General features: G+C 41.4%; 1 protein-coding gene across 1 annotated transcript in view; it reads left to right on the top strand.

The window, feature by feature from the left end:
* The window catches only part of LOC311106973 (SAM and SH3 domain-containing protein 1-like), a 92,549-nt gene extending 74,623 nt beyond the window's left edge, over positions 1–17,926 (top strand). Inside the window, exons 18-20 of the mRNA XM_084149390.1 lie at positions 5,829–6,928; positions 11,787–11,918; positions 15,693–17,926. Of these exons, the coding sequence (XP_084005516.1) occupies positions 5,829–6,928; positions 11,787–11,918; positions 15,693–15,953 (1,493 nt within the window). The 3' untranslated portion in view covers positions 15,954–17,926. The remainder of the gene's footprint in view (positions 1–5,828; positions 6,929–11,786; positions 11,919–15,692) is intronic.
* Positions 17,927–18,229: the final 303 nt, after the last annotated feature.

The raw sequence follows: 18,229 nt of genomic DNA, 5'->3' as shown, positions 1-18,229 counted from the left end.
AGGTGTTATTGTAAAAGCGGAGATCGTGTAAAGAATGAAGTCACTGCCCAATAATTTACTGTAGTATGGCTCTGTAGGTGGTGCTGGAGTGGAAAGCTATGGTTCCATTAGCCTAATGCCGGCTCAATCTCTGTTCTCCCTGCCATTTCAAGTCACTTGAAAACATTTCTGTAACTTCTTGTGTGTTTATTTGTAATAGTGACCATGTTACACAATGATCGTACGTGCCTAAACAACCCTCAAAAAATCTTGGATTAAAATATTTTTAAATGATAGTGGATATATAAAAAAAGCAGCTTTTCTAATTATGGACGTGTATTTGAGATCTATATTTGTGAGAACGTTTAGTGTATAGTTGAGACTACTCAAACTCCTCCTTAAAAGACTGTGTTTTGCTTTCCGCCTACAGTTGAGTTGAGTTGTGTTCAATCATAACTCATAAACCTTTGCTTGAATCATTGACTTCTCTGTCTATGTTTTCTCTCTCTTCTGTCCTATGTGTGAGTTATAACAGTTCTGAAAGATGTGCAATCTGCCACAGTAGAGATTTGAGTTGTGGAATAAACCACTTCTGTGATTGAAGTTACTCCGTCCTGCTTGCTTCATTTCATGTCTCCTTCTTTCTTTGTGTCTCTGTTTTCTCCATCTCAGTCGTTAACACTCGTCATTAGCTGCATAACATTCAGTGTACATTCTGCATTTTAATTCTGTTTTGTTTTAATTAATAAACTCTTCTTTCACTGTGCCTTTACTCTTTCGCTATGGTAAACCAATCTGCATTATTCTGCCTCCATACAGATGTAGAATCTTAATTTGATCACCCTGTTGCAGGAAAACTGTCCTTCAATCCAGGAAAACGTTCCTGCAATATATATACACTACCAGTCAAAAGTTTGGACACACCTACTCATTCAACGGTTTTTCTTTATTTTTACTATTTTCTACATTGTAGAATAATAGTGAAGACATCAAAACTATGAAATAACACATATGGAATCATATGGTAACCAAAAAAGTGTTAAACAAATCAAAATATATTTTCTACAATGTAGAAAATAGTAAAAAAAAAAAAAAAGAAAAACCCTTGAATGAGTAGGTGTGTCCAAACTTTTGACTGGTACTGTATATATATATATATATATATATATATATATATATAGATATAGATATAGATATAGATATATATATATAGCCATGGTCTTCAGAGCATAACTGTTACATAAATGTGATCCACTTTGCATTGCCATACTTGTTTCTCTGGACATTACAATGAGCTACAGAGAGAAAACTACAAATGTACCACTATCACAAAGAATCAGCATTACTGCATCATGCTCTTAAGGAAATCGTGAATGTCATGGATACATTAGAACTAGTAGATATATGGAGGCTTAAATATCCTGATCTAGTGAGATATACATGGCGGAGACTCAATCAAGCTAGTCGTCTTGACTTCTTTCTTACGTCATTCTCATTGGCACCAAAAGTTTAAAAAGTGTTGATAGGGGACAGAATGCGGTCGGACCATCATATAATTGGCATATACATTACTCTTACTGAATTTCCACGTGGGCGAGGATATTGGACATGTAATCCAAGCCTATTGGATAATAACTTGTTTTTAACTAGGACAGAGGAATTTATAACTGATTTTTTACGACATAACATAGGTACAGCAAATCCCCTTATTGTATGGGACACCTTTAAATGTGCCTTTAGAGGCCATGCAATTCAGTACTCATCTCGAAAACAAAAGCAATTTAGGTCAAAAGAGTCCACGCTAACAAAGGAAATAGAAGATCTAACAGAACAGATAGATGGCAATAAAAACTGTAACATAGAGGCTCAGAATAATATTAGAGGAAAAACAAAAAGAAATGGAGAAACTTATTCAAGAAAGATCAAGTGTAATATATTATTAAAAATAAAGCAAACTGGATGGAATATGGGGGAAAATGCACCAACAATAATATCAAGGGATTAGAAATCCAGGGCTTAAAAACAAAGGTGTCATTGTATGCTGATGATTCATGTTTTCTTTTAAATCCACAACTTGAATCCCTCCACAGCCTCATAGAGGATCTAGATACATTCTCTAACCTCTCTGGATTACAACCAAATTATGACAAATGTACTATATTACGTATTGGATCACTAAAAAATACAATTTTTACATTACCTTGTAGTTTACCAATAAAATGGTCTGATGGTGATGTGGATATACTCGGAATACATATCCCAAATGAAATAAATGATCTCACTCCAATACATTTTAATAGAAAGTTAGCAAAAATAGATAAGATCTTGCTACCATGGAAAGGTAAATACCTGTCAATTTGTGGAAAAATCACCCTGATTAACTCTTTAGTATTATCCCAGTTTACCTATTTGCTTATGGTCTTGCCTACGCCTAGCAAACAGTTTTTTAAATTATATGAGAAAAAAATATTCCATTTTATTTGGAACGGCAAGCCAGACAAAATTAAACGGGCCTATTTATATAATGAATATGAATTCTGAGGACAGAAATTATTAAATATTAAAGCATTAGACCTATCACTAAAAGCTTCAGTCATACAAAAATTATACTTAAATCCGAACTGGTTCTCTAGCAAACTGGTGAGATTGTCTCACCCAATGTTCAAGAAGGGACTTTTTACAACCCCTCACTTTCAGGTATTTGAAAAGGAAATCATCTCCCAGATATCACTATTTCTAAAACAAGCCATAGAATGTTGGTTGCAATTTCAATTTAATCCTCCAGAAATGACAGAAGAAATAATGCAACAAATATTGTGGTTAAACTCAAATATACTAATTGATAAAAAAAGGTATAATCTTCATAAATGATATTATCGGTAGGAATGGTGGAGTTATGTCGCACATGCAGCTAACAAAAACATATGGAAATGTCTGCTCTACCCAAAATTACAACCAAATAATTGCAGCATTACCACAAAAATGGAAGAGGAAAGTCGAAGGAGGAAAAAGTAAGGAACCTGTCTGTCGGCCTTGCATTAAAGAACATAATTGGTTAAAGAAAATTGTGATAAATAAAAAGTTTACCAGTTTCATTTAAGGACCAAAAGATTGACAGCCGTCCCATATAGATTGCAAAATAGTTGGGAAGAGATTTTTGACGTACCGATTCCATGGCATAGTGTTTATGAACTGATACGCAAAACGACGCCGGATTCAAAACTTAGAATTTTTCAATTTAAATTATTATATAAAATTCTTACTACCAATAGAATGTTATTTGTATGGGGGATACAATCTTCCCAGCTCTACAGATTTGGCTGTGAAGAGACAGAATCATTAGATCATTTGTTTTGGTACTGTCCATTTGTAGCTTGTTTCTGGACACAGGTCCGGGAATGGATGAAGGATTGCAATATTTGCATGGAGCTGACCCTGCAGATAGCACTACTGAGTGATCTGAAAAGTCATAGTCAATCGATCAATAATATAATAATACTTTTAGAAAAAATGTTTATTTTCAATTCACAAATTGTAGAAACAATGAGAATAGAAAGGTTCAGAACTTTTGTAAAACATCACAGTACAGTTGAAAAATATATGGCAAATAGAAATCCAATATGGATGGTGTTAAGAGATATATGGGAGGTGTTGAATGGAGCTGAAGGATGGGACTAATAACAACAACTAATAACAACACGATAACTAGTGTAAGACATGCTGTGTCCATAATAAGTATATAGGTTATATATTGTGAGCTTTTGTGAAAGAGCACAGTTAGAAAGATATGGCATATAGAAGCATACCAGATGGACATCATGAAAATGATCGGAGGATGTTCAGGAGTAAAAACAAACAAAATATAATTATTGACTGTGTCCATAAAATGTATATAGTATGTATAAGCATGAAGTAGAGGCCTAAGCATTGTTGTTCACTAGTTTACTCCAATTAGGGAAGGGATGGTGGGGTTGGAAAGTAATAAAAGGGAAATATATATATTTTTAATGGATATGTATATATATATATATATATATATATATGTGTATATGTATGTATGTGTATATATATATATATATATATATATATATATATATATATATATATATATGCGAGAGAAAGAAAAAAAAACATATGGGGATTGGAAGTGATGCAGACAATTACCTTGATGGATGTTACAATCTATCTGCAATATTAAAGCTGATCCACACCCTAGAAAAAACTAAAAAAGAATCAGCATTACTCAGTGTCTGTTTTTGAGTAATAGTATTGTGTATTGGAGTGTTTGAACATTTATTTCTTTTGAAAAGCAGACATCTGACTTTGGGGTCAATATTTATTTATTATACCCTGATAGCAAGTCTTAAATATCTTTATTAAACAAATGATTGGAAGCTAGCCTGATATAGGGGATAGCTGGGCCAAATTTCAGACATCTTTGTGGGTGAAATTGGCAATAACAAGCACATCAGACTGACTTCAATCTGCATCAATCTTTTAATGTTCTCCAAATTAAAAGAGATAAATGACAGATTTGTGTATGATGTGTATGATGAAAATTGTGTATGATGTAATTTCACTATTCATTATTGTATGAGGCTTGACATATGGCATCTAGTGCTCTTTTACACACACATGTTCATGTTGCTCCAATAAACCATGATGGTAAATTGGCTTCTAACCTCCTGTTATTGTACTATATGGATGTTCTGCGTCTGAAATCGTATTATAATAATAGCACATCTGGATTGGAATAAGAAAGTATAGTCCTCCACAGAGCTGGGACTGAAAACGATCTACACTGACCACTGACCATCATGGACATTTTGCTGATATCGTTCATAACGATGAATAACCTACCGGGTTATGAAATGTGAAGTTTGAAATGAAATAAGTTTGCTAATATGGGTGATTGTTAAAGGGATAGTTAAGGAGTTTTGGCAATGAAGCACTTGATCTACTTCCCCAGAGTCAGATGAACTCGTGGATACCATTTTTATGTCTCTGCGTCCAGTATGAAGGAAGTAAGAGGTAGTTTCGCCAGCCAATGCTAACTAGCTTAGCGCAAAGACTGGAAGTCTTAGGGTTTTAATGGTAATATAAATAAATACTGTGGTGCACATTGTTATAAACGTATCATTCTATATATCGTTATCATATTATTTCAGTCAATTTAATCGTGATATGGATTTTTGTCCAAATCACCCAGCTCTAGTCCTCCACCTCTTCCCCATTTGGCAGTATTGCACTGATATGGCTATAATCACAAAAAATAAAATGTTATTGTTGTTGTTATTACTCTGGCTAGTTCACCGTTACACAGTCTAGTTTTGTCTTATCTATGTCATACCCACATAAACATGTGGTGTAAGTAGAATATGCAATATGACATGGATTTATACTGTAACATGCATGTTTTCATGCTTTCTACTGACAGGTAACCCATGACCATGTGTCCAACTGTACTCTTAATCATTATGAACAATCTGATCAAAGGCCATAGTGGGTTAGAGGCTTAACCACAGAGAAAGGAACACTTCAGTGTCACTGCTGTAAAGCTGCTGTAAAGCTCTGTGTGTGAACGGGGTTGTTTCAGATTCACATGTCCTCTTAGAGGAAGTTCACATTCACAGCTGATAGTTATAATCAAATTGCAGTACAAACGGCACAGAACCCATAGTGACATGAAACCCATTACATCCAATACATGCAGTAAGTACACCTCAATATCAGTTCTCAGTTTTGTTATGTCCCTATCCTAAATCTGTTTTAAGTCAAAGTCTGGGGATATGTTTATGCAACCGTTCCCAGCTCTAGAATGAAGAGGGATATGTTTTACTGTGTTTCAGGCAAGAGCAGGAAGACATCTCGCTCCAACCGCTCCTCTGCGGGCCTCCAGTCCCCAGACTACCCCACCCTGCCCATGACCCAGTCCACTGAGGCCCTGCAGCAGAGCAAGCTAGAGCACGCAGCGAAGTTCACAAAGCACTTCTTCCTCAAGCCCACCCTGAGGGGCTTCAGCCTGCTGGGGCTGAGGAAGGGCCACCGCCGGACCCGGACCCCCATGCCGGCCAGCCGCAGCTGTGAGGACCTGGACGGGCCACCGGAGGCCACCGGCCCCCAGGCCTGGAAGAGATCCCACTCCCTGGGGGACCTCCACTGGGAGCAGGCCTTCGAACAGAAGAAGGACTACAGCCTAGAGCTCAAGCCCGCTAAAGGTGTCTCCAAGTCGGGCAACAGCAGCACGGTGAAGGGCCTCCAAAGTCATGGAAATGGGGGTTCATCACCGGCTCAGAATGTAGAGAGTGCTGTGAGCCCTAAAGGGCGTTCTGACCATTCCCCTGTGCCCTCCCAGCTGCCCCTCAGACCCCCCTGTCCCACCGCCCCGCTTCCCCAGCCCCAGGTGACCCTCCCCAGCCTGCTCCCCAGCCCTCCTGAATCCCAGCTGGGGGAGAGGAGCATCCGGACTCACCCCAAAAAGCCCCCAGTGCCCCCTCCCGTTCCAGTCAAGAAATCCAAGGAGCGCCTGGCCAATGGGATGCGCCACCGCTCTCTTGTCCTCTCCTCCCCCACTCATTCATATACCTCCACCCACTCTCATCCCCCCAGCCCTGTCATCAGCAGCCCCAGTGCTCCAGCCCTCCCCAGTAAGGCCTCCAGTACCCCTGCCTCCCCCTCTCCAGCCAGCCCCTCTCCAGCCTCCCCTGCCTCCACCACCGGCAGTCCAGAGCCAGACGAACCAGGCACCCCCCCAGCCGTGCCCCCTCCCTGGCTGTCTGACCTGCCCGAGTCGGCCTGCCCTCAGGCTCAGATCCAGGGCGGTGGTGGCAAGATGGCGGTGGCCAGGAAGGTGTCCTATGCTAAAATGGCCATCGATCTCCACAGCGTGCTGGAGCAGAGACTGGAAGCCGAGAGCATCGACCTCACAGAGGAACCCTACTCAGACAAGGTCAGTTACCACCACAGCCTGCATCTATGGTAATGTACCTGTTATTACTGTGTAGAACACACACACACAACCACCACATCCTCACTCACACAGGCCAGTTTGTCACAGCTAGGGGTTATACAATACCCACATAGATGTGGGTGTGCTTCATTAAGATCATCTCACAACTAAAGAAGTTAAAGAAACACTTTAATAGACAGTGCAGATTGGACCACAAGTGATGAGGACTGGCCCACTCTGTGAGAGAGTACATTAGAAGTCAGCATAGGAATCCAGTAAAGGACACACTCCAGGTCAATAAATACATTATTAGAAGGTTGTGTTTTTGTCTCCTGGCCGTCAAGGCCTTTTGATTTGGCGTTTTGATTACTGCACTCAGACAAAACAAGACTGGATCCTGTATCCTGTCATATGGCTCTCGCTTCCTGTCAACAATAGCAGTGGGTTGCTTTGGTATCCATACAGCAGAAAGAAAGAAAGAAAGATAGAAAGAAAAATAGAAAAAAAAGAAAGAGGGTGGAGAGAGAGCAGAGAGAGCGAGAGAGAGAGCAGAGAGAGAGAGCAGAGAGAGAGAGAGAGAGAGAGAGAACAGAAAGAGAGAGCAGAAATAGAGAGAGAGCAGAAAGAGAGAACAGAAGGAGAGAGCAGAAATAGAGAGAGAGCAGAGAGAGAGCAGAAAGAGAGAGCAGAAAGAGAGAGAGAGAGAGAGAGAGAGAGAGAGAGAGAGAGAGAGAAAGAGCAGAGAGAGAGAGCAGAGAGAGAGCAGAGAGAGAGCAGAGAGAGCAGAGAGAGAGAGAGAGAGAGAGAGAGAGAGAAAGAGCAGAGAGAGAGAGAGAGAGAAAGAGCAGAGAGAGAGAGCAGAGAGAGAGCAGAGAGAGAGAGCAGAGAGAGAGAGAGAGAGAGAGAAAGAGCAGAGAGAGAGAGCGAGTGAGAGCTAGACGATGAAGGGAAAATCTTCTGTGGGACACACACACACACACACACACACACAGACAGACGGACGGACGGACGGACGGACGGACGGACGGACGGACGGACGGACGGACGGACGGACGGACGGACGGACAGACGGACAGACAGACGGAGTCTACAGCACTGCACTGTACTGCTGGGTTTATATTAATGAGGAATAATGCTGCTGTGCAGAGACACTGTCCAGTCACTAGGAGTGCAGTGTTGGGAGTAGGGCTATGTTAGGGTCAGACACTTGGCTGTGGCTATACATCTACATACACCCTCCATCTCTCTATTCCTTCACCCTGAGTGGCCTCCAGTCCAGTTTGGCTGGGTTGTCCTGGATTGGCTGGAGACTGGCCATGACTCCAGGTGTCTGGAGCTTTTGAGAGAGAGAGAGAGAGAGAGAGAGAGAGAGAGAGAGAGAGAGAGAGAGAGAGAGAGAGAGAGAGAGAGAGAGAGAGAGTGCATGAGAGAGAGTGTGCATGTTTTAAACATTTTCCCCCACTGAATTCCCTTTTATTCTCTCTTCATGCATGGCAACCATTGGCTAGTCTAGTCCACCTATGACATGTTATGGGATCTCCCGCGTCGTTTGCTTGTCTCTGTCTCTATGAGCTTATCTCCCAGCCAATGGGCTCATCAGTTGGCCAGTGTTTTGACTCGTTATTTCACATTATTAGTCTGCTTCATTCCCTCATGAACAGACAGAAACTGGGCCTCTCCAGACTCATAATGTTTAAATGAGCAAATAAAGTGAGAGAGCTAGCTCCTACGTCAGCCCCTAGTGTCTGTGCTGTTCTAAAACCTGCAGTTCTTGTAGAGCAGGGGTGTCAAAGTCAAATGGACGGAGGGCCAAATAAAAAATTTAGCTACAAGCCGAGGGCCGGACTGTTCGAATGTTCATTGAAAAATGTTTAAATGACGCATATAGTCTAGTGAACCTAATTGAACCTACTGAAAACCTAACAAATATATTCCAATATGATCAGATAAATAAAGCAATATTTTCTTATGGCTCTGTCAGTAATCTTTAATTTTCAACAGACACAAAAGACACATTTCCTTTATATAAAAATCCCCATAACATGAACATTAAATGAAAGAAACCGGTATTCAAGGCACCATCAGTAGCCTATATTTTCTATTTTAGCAAAAGTGGGCTAAATTTACTTCAAAGAAAAAAACAATAATAGCAATTTTCTATCATCCACTCAACTGAAATATTTTTAAAATATAATTGGATTGAAATACAATAAAATAAAGTGCAAAAATCTATTAATCAAAAACAACACTTTGTTTAAGGAGAAGTAACATGCAGTGAAAACAAATATTAAACTTTAACTTTTAAACTTGAACTGAGTAAAAACTCTAAATATGTGATTGCACAGTAATGTTCACTTGTTTGAGGTTGAGGGTGATACTTGGTGGTGTCCCATCTTTTCCACAAGTTCATCAATGTTCGGGGTAAGGCTCTGAGCTGAGGAAATCCTCAGAATTGAGTGGAGGTGTTCAGCAGTAAGTCGACTTCTGTGTGATGTTTTGTTCAGGTTCATCAAAGAAAACAGTTGTTCACACAGGTATGTGCTGCCAAACATAGACAACGTTTGAGCAGCCTGGATGCGCAGCTGGGGCATTGTGTCGGGGAGGAAACGGGCGAACTCCGCAGCACCCACTGCCGCATATTTTGCCCTCAGTGCATCATTGCATTGGAGGTCAATCAACTCCATTTGGAGGTTTGGTGGTGAGCTTTCCACGTCAACAGCAAATGGGTTACCGAGCAGTTCCAACCTGCTTTTTTGTGCTTCAAAGTCAGCAAATCGGCGTCGAAAGTCAGCGGCAAGCATACCTATTTTATCAGCCAACTGTGCGCTCGGGAACGCACTGGTAGAGAGCTTCTCTTTCATGGTCTGGCAGCTGGGAAAGTGGCTCAAATTTTCTTTCCGCATCTGCGTCTCCCACAGAGTCAGTTTGGTTTTAAATGCCTTCACTGTACTGTACATATCAGAGATGACATGATCCCGACCCTGCAGCTGCAAGTTCATTGCATTCAGATGACTCGTAATGTCACACAGAAAAGCCATTTCACACAGAAACATTTCGTCTCGGAGTTGTGTTGTGTCTTTCCCTTTGCTGTCCAAGAACAGACAAATCTCCTCACGAAGCTCGAAACATCTTTGAAGCACCTTTCCCTGGCTTAGCCATCGCACCTCTGTGTGATAAGGCAAATCACCATGCTCCGTTTCTAACTCCGTCAGAAATGCCTTGAACTGGCGGTGATTCAAACCTTTGGCTCTGATAAAGTTAACTGTGCGCGTGATGATGCTCATTACATGCTCCATTTTCAAGGCTTTACCGCACAACGCTTCCTGGTGTATGATACAATGATAAGCTGTCAGCTCACCTGTCGCGTTTTCCTCTTGCATCTTTTCCCGTATCTTCGCCACCAGTCCGCTCCTGTGTCCACACATCGCAGGTGCTCCGTCGGTTGTCAAACCCACGAGTTTTTCCCAAGGCAGCTCCATCTCATTTACACATCTTGACACCTCTTCATACAAATCATGCCCCGTAGTTGTGCCATGCATAGGACGTAAAGCCAAAAACTCCTCTGTCACGCTTAGGCTGGAGTCCACTCCGCGGATGAAAATTGACAACTGGGCAATGTCAGAAATGTCGGTGCTCTCATCCACAGCCAAGGAATATGCAATGAAATCTTTTCCCTTTTTCACAAGCTGCTCTTTTAGATTGATGGACAACTGGTCTACTCTCTCGGCAATGGTGTTTCTGCTCAGACTCACATTTAAAAAGAGTTGCCTTTTTTCTGGGCAAACTTCGTCACAAACTTTAATCATGCAGTTTTTGATGAAATCCCCCTCCGTAAATGGCCGGGCTGATTTAGCGATCTCTTCTGCCAAAATAAAACTGGCCTTGACAGCAGCCTGGCCTTGTGATTTGGCTTTTTTGAACAGAGCCTGTCGAGATTTGAGGCCTCGTTTTAATTCCTCTGCCTTTTGTAGCCTTTGTTCCATGTCCATATTCTTGTTTTTGTCCGCGTGTTTCGTTTCATAACGTTTCATAATGTCGTACTCCGACTCCCACCTTGTTTGAAACCCCCGGTTCTCAGTGTCCACCTTCCGTTTTGCCATTTTTGATGGGTATCTGAAAGTTAATTTTACTGTGATGCTGACGACTGCTGTGCCAATAAATATTGAAATGAAGCAGCCTACTGCTCGGTGCGTCACCGTTGCATTGTGGGAAATGTAGTATTGGTGCGTGTAAAAGATCTGCGGGCTGCCGGCTTGCTGCGGTCTGCGGGCCGGTTCTAATAATAAATCAAGATCATCCCAGGGGCCGTAAAAAACCTTCTCGCGGGCCGGATGTGGCCCGCGGGCCTTGACTCTGACATATGTGTTGTAGAGGCTTAGGTTGAAAAACACTGTGACCGTAGTCAATAAAAGTGCACGGTACAGTCTGCATTTTGTGTTTAGATCTATGACTTTATGGTGTTGACTGGAGCCGACAGACATTTGTATTTAAATGGAGAGAGAGAGAAGTCACTATGGTTTCTGATTGGCTTGTCTAATCTGGGCGTAGGCTGTGGGGGAGTGAATTCCCCTGGCCCTTTGAAATATGGGCTTAAGTTTTCTCTGCCTAGCAACCCAGATTTATTCCGGATTTACTTCAGGTCATGGTTACTTAGGGTTTTCATGGCTTGGGGTTTTAGTATCAGTATTGAGTTGTTGTGCCCCCAGGGAGAGGGTATCTCTCAATGGAAACCACTTCTCCTAATGTGCATGAGTTCTCATGCCAACATGTTTCGAGTGTGTATGCGTGTGTCTGTGTCCCTCTCCTACTCTCCCCACTCATCCACAGTCTCTCGCTCTCCATTTCTCTTTCCCTCCAGCATGGTCGGTGTGGTATCCCCCAGCCCCTGGTGCAGCGCTACAGTGAAGACCTGGAGCAGCCAGTGAAGGATGTGGCATCCAACATGGACCAGGTCCGCGTCAAGCAGCTCCGCAAGCAGCACCGCATGGCTGTGAGTACTTTATGGGACAGATTTAATAAGCATTTACATGGTCACCAGGGTAAAGTTTGCACCTGTTATTTTCATATGATGATACGTTTAATAAATCATTTTACTGCAGTGAGCTAAATTAGAGTGTTTCTTGGTAGTCTTAAGCAAATCTACTTTGAAACAAAAGTCTACACTTCACACACATGGTTATGGTCTTAAAAAAAAGAAGACACCTGTACCAATCAAATTACATTTTATTGGTCGCATACACATACAGTGCCTTGCAAAAGTATTCATCCCCCTTGGCGTTTTTCCTATTTTGTTGCATTACAACCTGTAATTTAAATGGATTTTTATTTGGATTTCATGTAATGGACATACACAAAATAGTGCAAATTGGTGAAGTGAAATGAAAAAAATAACTTGTTTCAAAAAATTCTAAAGAATTAATAACCGAAAAGTGGTGCGTGCATATGTATTCACCCCCTTTGCTATGAAGCCCCTAAATAAGATCTGGTGCAACCAATTACCTTCAGAAGTCACATAATTAGTTAAATAAAGTCCACCTGTGTGCAATCTAAGTTTCACATGATCTCAGTATATATACACCTGTTCTGAAAGGCCCCAGAGTCTGCAACACCACTAAGCATGGGGCACCACCAAGCAAGCGGCACCATGAAGACCAAGGAGCTCTCCAAACAGGTCAGGGACAAAGTTGTGGAGAAGTAAAGATCAGGGTTGGGTTATAAAAAAATATCAGAAACTTTGAAAATCCCACGGAGCACCATTAAATCCATTATTTAAAAATGGAAAGAATATGGCACCACAACAAACCTGCCAAGAGAGGGCCGCCCACCAAAACTCACGGACCAGGCAAGGAGGGCATTCATCAGAGAGGCAACAAAGAGACCAAAGATAACCCTGAAGGAGCTGCAAAGCTCCACAGCGGAGATTGGAGTATCTGTCCATTGGACCACTTTAAGCCATACACTCCACAGAGCTGGGCTTTACGGAAGAGTGGCCAGAAAAAATCCATTGCTTAAAGAAAGAAATAAGCAAACACATTTGGTGTTTGCCAAAAGGCATGTGGGAGACTCCCCAAACATATGGAAGAAGGTACTCTGGTCATATGAGACAAAAATTGAGCTTTTTGGCCATCAAGGAAAAAGCAATGTCTGGCGCAAACCCAACACCTCTCATCACCCCGAGAACACCATCCCCACAGTGAAGCATGGTGGTGGCAGCATCATGCTGTGGGGATGTTTTTCATCGGCAGGGACTGGGAAATTTGTCAGAATTGAAGGAACGATGGATGGTGCTAAATACAGGGAAATTCTTGAGGGAAACCTGTTTCAGTCTTCCAGAGATTTGAGACTGGGACGGAGGTTCACCTTCTAGCAGGACAATGACCCTAAGCATACTGCTAAAGCAACACTCGAGTGGTTTAAGGGGAAACATGTAAATATCTTTGGAATGGCCTAGTCAAAGCCCAGACCTCAATCCAATTGAGAATCTGTGGATTGCTCTACACCAGCGGAACCCATCCAACTTGAAGGAGCTGGAGCAGTTTTGCCTTGAGGAATGGGAAAAAATCCCAGTGGCTAGATGTGCCAAGCTTATAGAGACATACCCCAAGAGACTTGCAGCTGTAATTGCTGCAAAATGTGGCTCTACCAAGTATTGACTTTGGGGGGGGTGAATAGTTATGCACGCTCAAGTTTTTTGTTTTTTTGTCTTATTTCTTGTTTGTTTAACAATAAAAAATATTTTGCATCTTCAAAGTGGTAGGCATGTTGTGTAAATCAAATGATACAAACACCCCCCCAAAATCCATTTTAATTCCAGGTTGTAAGGCAACAAAATAGGAAAAATGCTAAGGAGGGTGAATACTTTCGCAAGCCAGATGTTATTGCGGGTGTAACGAAATGCTTGTGTTCCTAGCTCCAACAGTGCAGTAGTATCTAACAATTCACAAAAATACACACAAATCTAAAAGTAAAATAATGGAATTAAGACATACAGTATATAAATAATGTCGTAGTGACTAGAATACAGTAGAATACAGTATATACATATGAAATGAGTAAAACAGTATGTAAACATTATTAGATATAGAGATTTAAATGTATTCAATTTTGAGTTTGCGTCCCAATATTACACTTTGTATACAGTGCATTCGAAAAGTATTCAGACCCCTTCCCCTTTTCCACATTTTGCCTTATTCTAAAATGGATTAAATAAATATAAATCCTCATCAATATACACACAATACCCCATAATGACAAAGCGAAAACAGGTTTTTAGAAATGTTGCTAATTTATTACAAATAAAAAACAGAAATACCTTATTTACATAAGTATTCAGACCCTTTGCTATGAGACTCGAAATTGAGCTCAGGTGCATCCTGTTTACATTGATCATTTTACATTTTACATTTTAGTCATTTAGCAGACGCTCTTATCCAGAGCGACTTACAGTTAGTGAGTGCATACATTTTTCATCCTTGAGATGTTTCTACAACTTGATTGAAGTCCACCTGTGGTAAATTCAATTGATTGGACATGATTTGGAAAGGCACACACCTGTCTATATAAGGTCCTACAGTTGACAGTGTATGTCAGAGCAAAAACCAAGCCATGAGGTCGAAGGAATTGTCTGGCACAGCTCTGGGGAAGGGTACCAAAACATTTCTGCAGCATTGAAAGTCCCCAAGAACACAGTGGCATCCATCATTCTTAAATTGAAGAAGTTTAGAACCACCAAGACTCTTCCTAGAGCTGGCCGCCCGGCCAAACTGAGCAATCGGGGGAGAAGGGCCTTGGTCAGTGAGGTGACCAAGAACCCGATGGTCACTCTGACAGAGCTCCAGAGTTCCTCTGTGGAGATGGGAGAACCTTCCAGAAGGACAACCATCTGTGCAGCACTCCACCAATCAGGCCTTTATGGTAGTGGCCAGACAGAAGCCACTCCTCAGTAAAAGGCACATGACAGCCCACTTGGAGTTCACCTTCCAACAGGACAACGACCCTAAGCACACAGCCAAGACAATGCAGGAGTGGCTTTGGGACAAGTCTCTGAATGTTCTTGAGTGACCCAGCCAGAGCCCGGACTTGAACCCGATCTAACATCTCTGGAGAGACCTGAAAATAGCTGTGCAGCGACGCTCCCCATCCAACCTGACAGAGCTTGAGAGGATCTGCAGAGAAGAATGGGAGAAACTCCCCAAATACAGGTCTGCCAAGCTTGTAGCGTCATACCCAAGAAGACTCGATGCTGTAATCGCTGCCAAAGGCGCTTCAACAAAGTACTGAGTAAAGGGTCTGAATACTTATGTAAATGTGATATTTCCGTTTTTTCTTTTTTTATATAAATTTGCTAAAAATTCTAAAAGCCAGTTTTTGCTTTGTCATTATGGGGTATTGTGTGTAGATTGATGGGGAGGGGGGGGACTATTTAATCCATATTAGAATAAGGCTGTAACTTAACAAAATGTGGAAAATGTCAAGTGGTCTGAATACTTTCCGAATGCACTGTACACCACAGAAGACTGAAAAATAACAAAACCGTTTGACATAGAAACACCAGATTTTTAGAGTTTATTTTTTATTTATTTATCAATTATGAAATTATGAAAAATATTAATAGCATTCCACCCATGAGGCCAGTAGAGGGCGAGATGGTCATTGGACTGCAGGAAAGGGCTACTACGGTGTCATTGCTATGTTATATGTATAATTATTTTTTACTTCCAATTATTACACAGAATTCCTAAATGTTTTTCCCGGTATTCCTCAGATCCCGTTCGGAGGTTTGACAGAGATGTGCAGGAAGCCTCTCTCCGCAGGTCACGTGAGCACCGTCTCTGATTGGCTGGTGTCCATCGGCCTACCCATGTACGCCTCACCGATGGCAGCTGCAGGATATGACACGTTGGGACGTGTGTCCTCTCTCACGGAGAGCGGCGTGTGGGAAGCGGGGGTGCGGGACGAGAGGCACGTTCGTAGACTTGTGAGCGAGGCCCGATTGGTCAGCGCACACAGAGACGGACAGTCATAACCTTGACAGTGGAGCCCATGCAGGTGTAACTGGGACAGTTGAACGGCTACGGCACAGATGACACAGTTGAAACTAAAGCACAGTTGCAAATAAATGCAGAACTGAATAACTGTGAAAGTGACCACAGCACAGCTTCCAGCACCTATTGAGACTTTTGACTGGACTGCGGATTGCGGGTGGCTTGCAGTTGCAGCCCAGCTAACACTTGAGACTTATGAGCAGCAAACCTGTTCTTATTCCCCCGTCTTTATCAATCTGTCTCTCTCGCTTTCTATTCCTCTCTTTCAGATGTTTACGGTGAGATTGTTCCGACTGCCGAGAACAGTTATCAGATGCCTTTAAAACTGACTGTTTCCTTCTGAAACATCCCCCCAGTCTTAAAATACAAGACTGAGAAGAACTGCCTTTGAGGAAATTAGCACACTTTTTTTAGACTATTTTTTTTACTCTCCTTTTAAAGACTGTTTATTGATGTTTTTCTCTGTGTTTCAGAAGTGCTTGATTTTTAACTCTTGTGCAAGACAAAAGCACTGGGAGAGTAGTAAGAGAATGTAGCTTGGCCAAAGCAATTTCTTTCAATGTGCAGATTTCACCTTTGTTGTTAATCCCATTGCTAAATGCTACAGCAGATTGGAGAATGTGGTTTATTGCAGTTAATCAACTAAAAAATAACACAAAACATGAAATAGGCAAACAATGCTGTTATATTGAGATTTAAAATCCTTATTTTCTATCATGCTATAGGGTTTTTGTAATATACTGTACCATATATTTTAATTTCAAGGTGTTTTTAAAGTGTGTTCAATAAGTATTGTTTGTCTGCTTTGTGGAATGACAAAGTCTGAATGTCAGTCATTGTAAGTATAAACAGTCAGACAGATGCCGACATGTTTTTATACAGTATTTCAGATTATCTTGTAGATTTCAAAACATATCTTGGTTGCATGTAATCCTCCAATATGTAGGTCCTTACAACAAGACTATCTACACAGTAGCGCTCTAATAATCTTCCATGGGAGATCAGCTTTTCTTTGCAGACAATATCGTCTCCATATATCTATCCAAGCTCATTTTAAGTTGCCTTACCATTATGTTTAAAAAAAAACAGTTAGATGAATATCTATTCATGTACTCAGCATTATAAATACAGTAGGCATTTCAACCCCCATCTACATTCCCTTTGACTAAGGCTTGATTCCTCAAAGCCTCACCGGGCCAATATGTTTTGAATGTGCTTGTAATGACAGTGATTGTTAGTAGAAGACACACACACATGCACACACACACGCTAGCAGCCACATAGCTCTGTAGTTGGTGTCCTTGCTTTTCTTGTTAAGCACAGATGTTGATCCACATGAAGTCTGATTTAAACACAGTGTCCCATGTTCAACAGCCAGCTATAGCCCAGCTCAGTACTGCAGACCACAGAGACATGATGTAGATGATCCACTCAGAAGGAGGGGCAAAGAGGAGGGCTGCAGCTGTTCCACAGAGACCCAGCTAACAGCTGGTTTATCATGTCTGTCTGAGCCTCTCTTGGAAGAAGAAGAAGAAGAAGAAGAAGAAGAAGAAGAAGAAGAAGAAGAAGAAGAAGAAGAAGAAGAAGAAGAAGAGAGAGACACAGTCAGGGAGGACAGATGAGAATGGGAGACAGTCACCTCACCTCTGTAGGGATGTACTGAATCTCCATTCACTGACCAGCAGACCAGACCTGTGAGTCCCTAGCAGTGGATTCCTAGTCCAAGATCGGTGTGAGAGGATCCACCTATGTAATATCATTCTATTTATGTGAAGTACTTCATATTGCAAACAATATTCAAGTCTTATCCCTTGTCTCGGGTTTCAAAATAAAAGTTTGACAGAGTGGTGTAACACAGGAGTGCTTTTGCAGTGGACACTCGATAGAAGTTTGATGCCTTTTCTCTTCAATGATAGTGATGACCTAGGTTAGCTAGGGAGACACTTGTAGGGGGAGTTTTTAAAGAAACAAAAAAAAGTTAAGATGTAAAAAAATACTGTCACTATAAAATGCACTTTAGAAAGTAAATTAAAAAATGTTTAAGCAAAATTGGCAAAATGTTCTTTAAGTCTGTAAGCAGACATTTGTTTTCAGGTAATGTAAAGGGTTTGATTGAATGGGTTATACTGGTATTGAATTATCTTAGTAGAGTTCCCAATGCCAAGTCAATGTACAAATGTAATTAATAATCATTCATGAATTAACCTGTTCCAATGACTTAACTTCCAATTTACTTTTGCAGTCTTACAGAAAACGT

Source organism: Coregonus lavaretus (assembly GCF_964263955.1).
Source record: "Coregonus lavaretus genome assembly, chromosome: 31".
NCBI classification, from domain to species: Eukaryota; Metazoa; Chordata; class Actinopteri; order Salmoniformes; family Salmonidae; genus Coregonus; species Coregonus lavaretus.
Note: the sequence above shows the minus strand (reverse complement) of the source record. Positions and strands in the feature narration are given on the sequence as shown.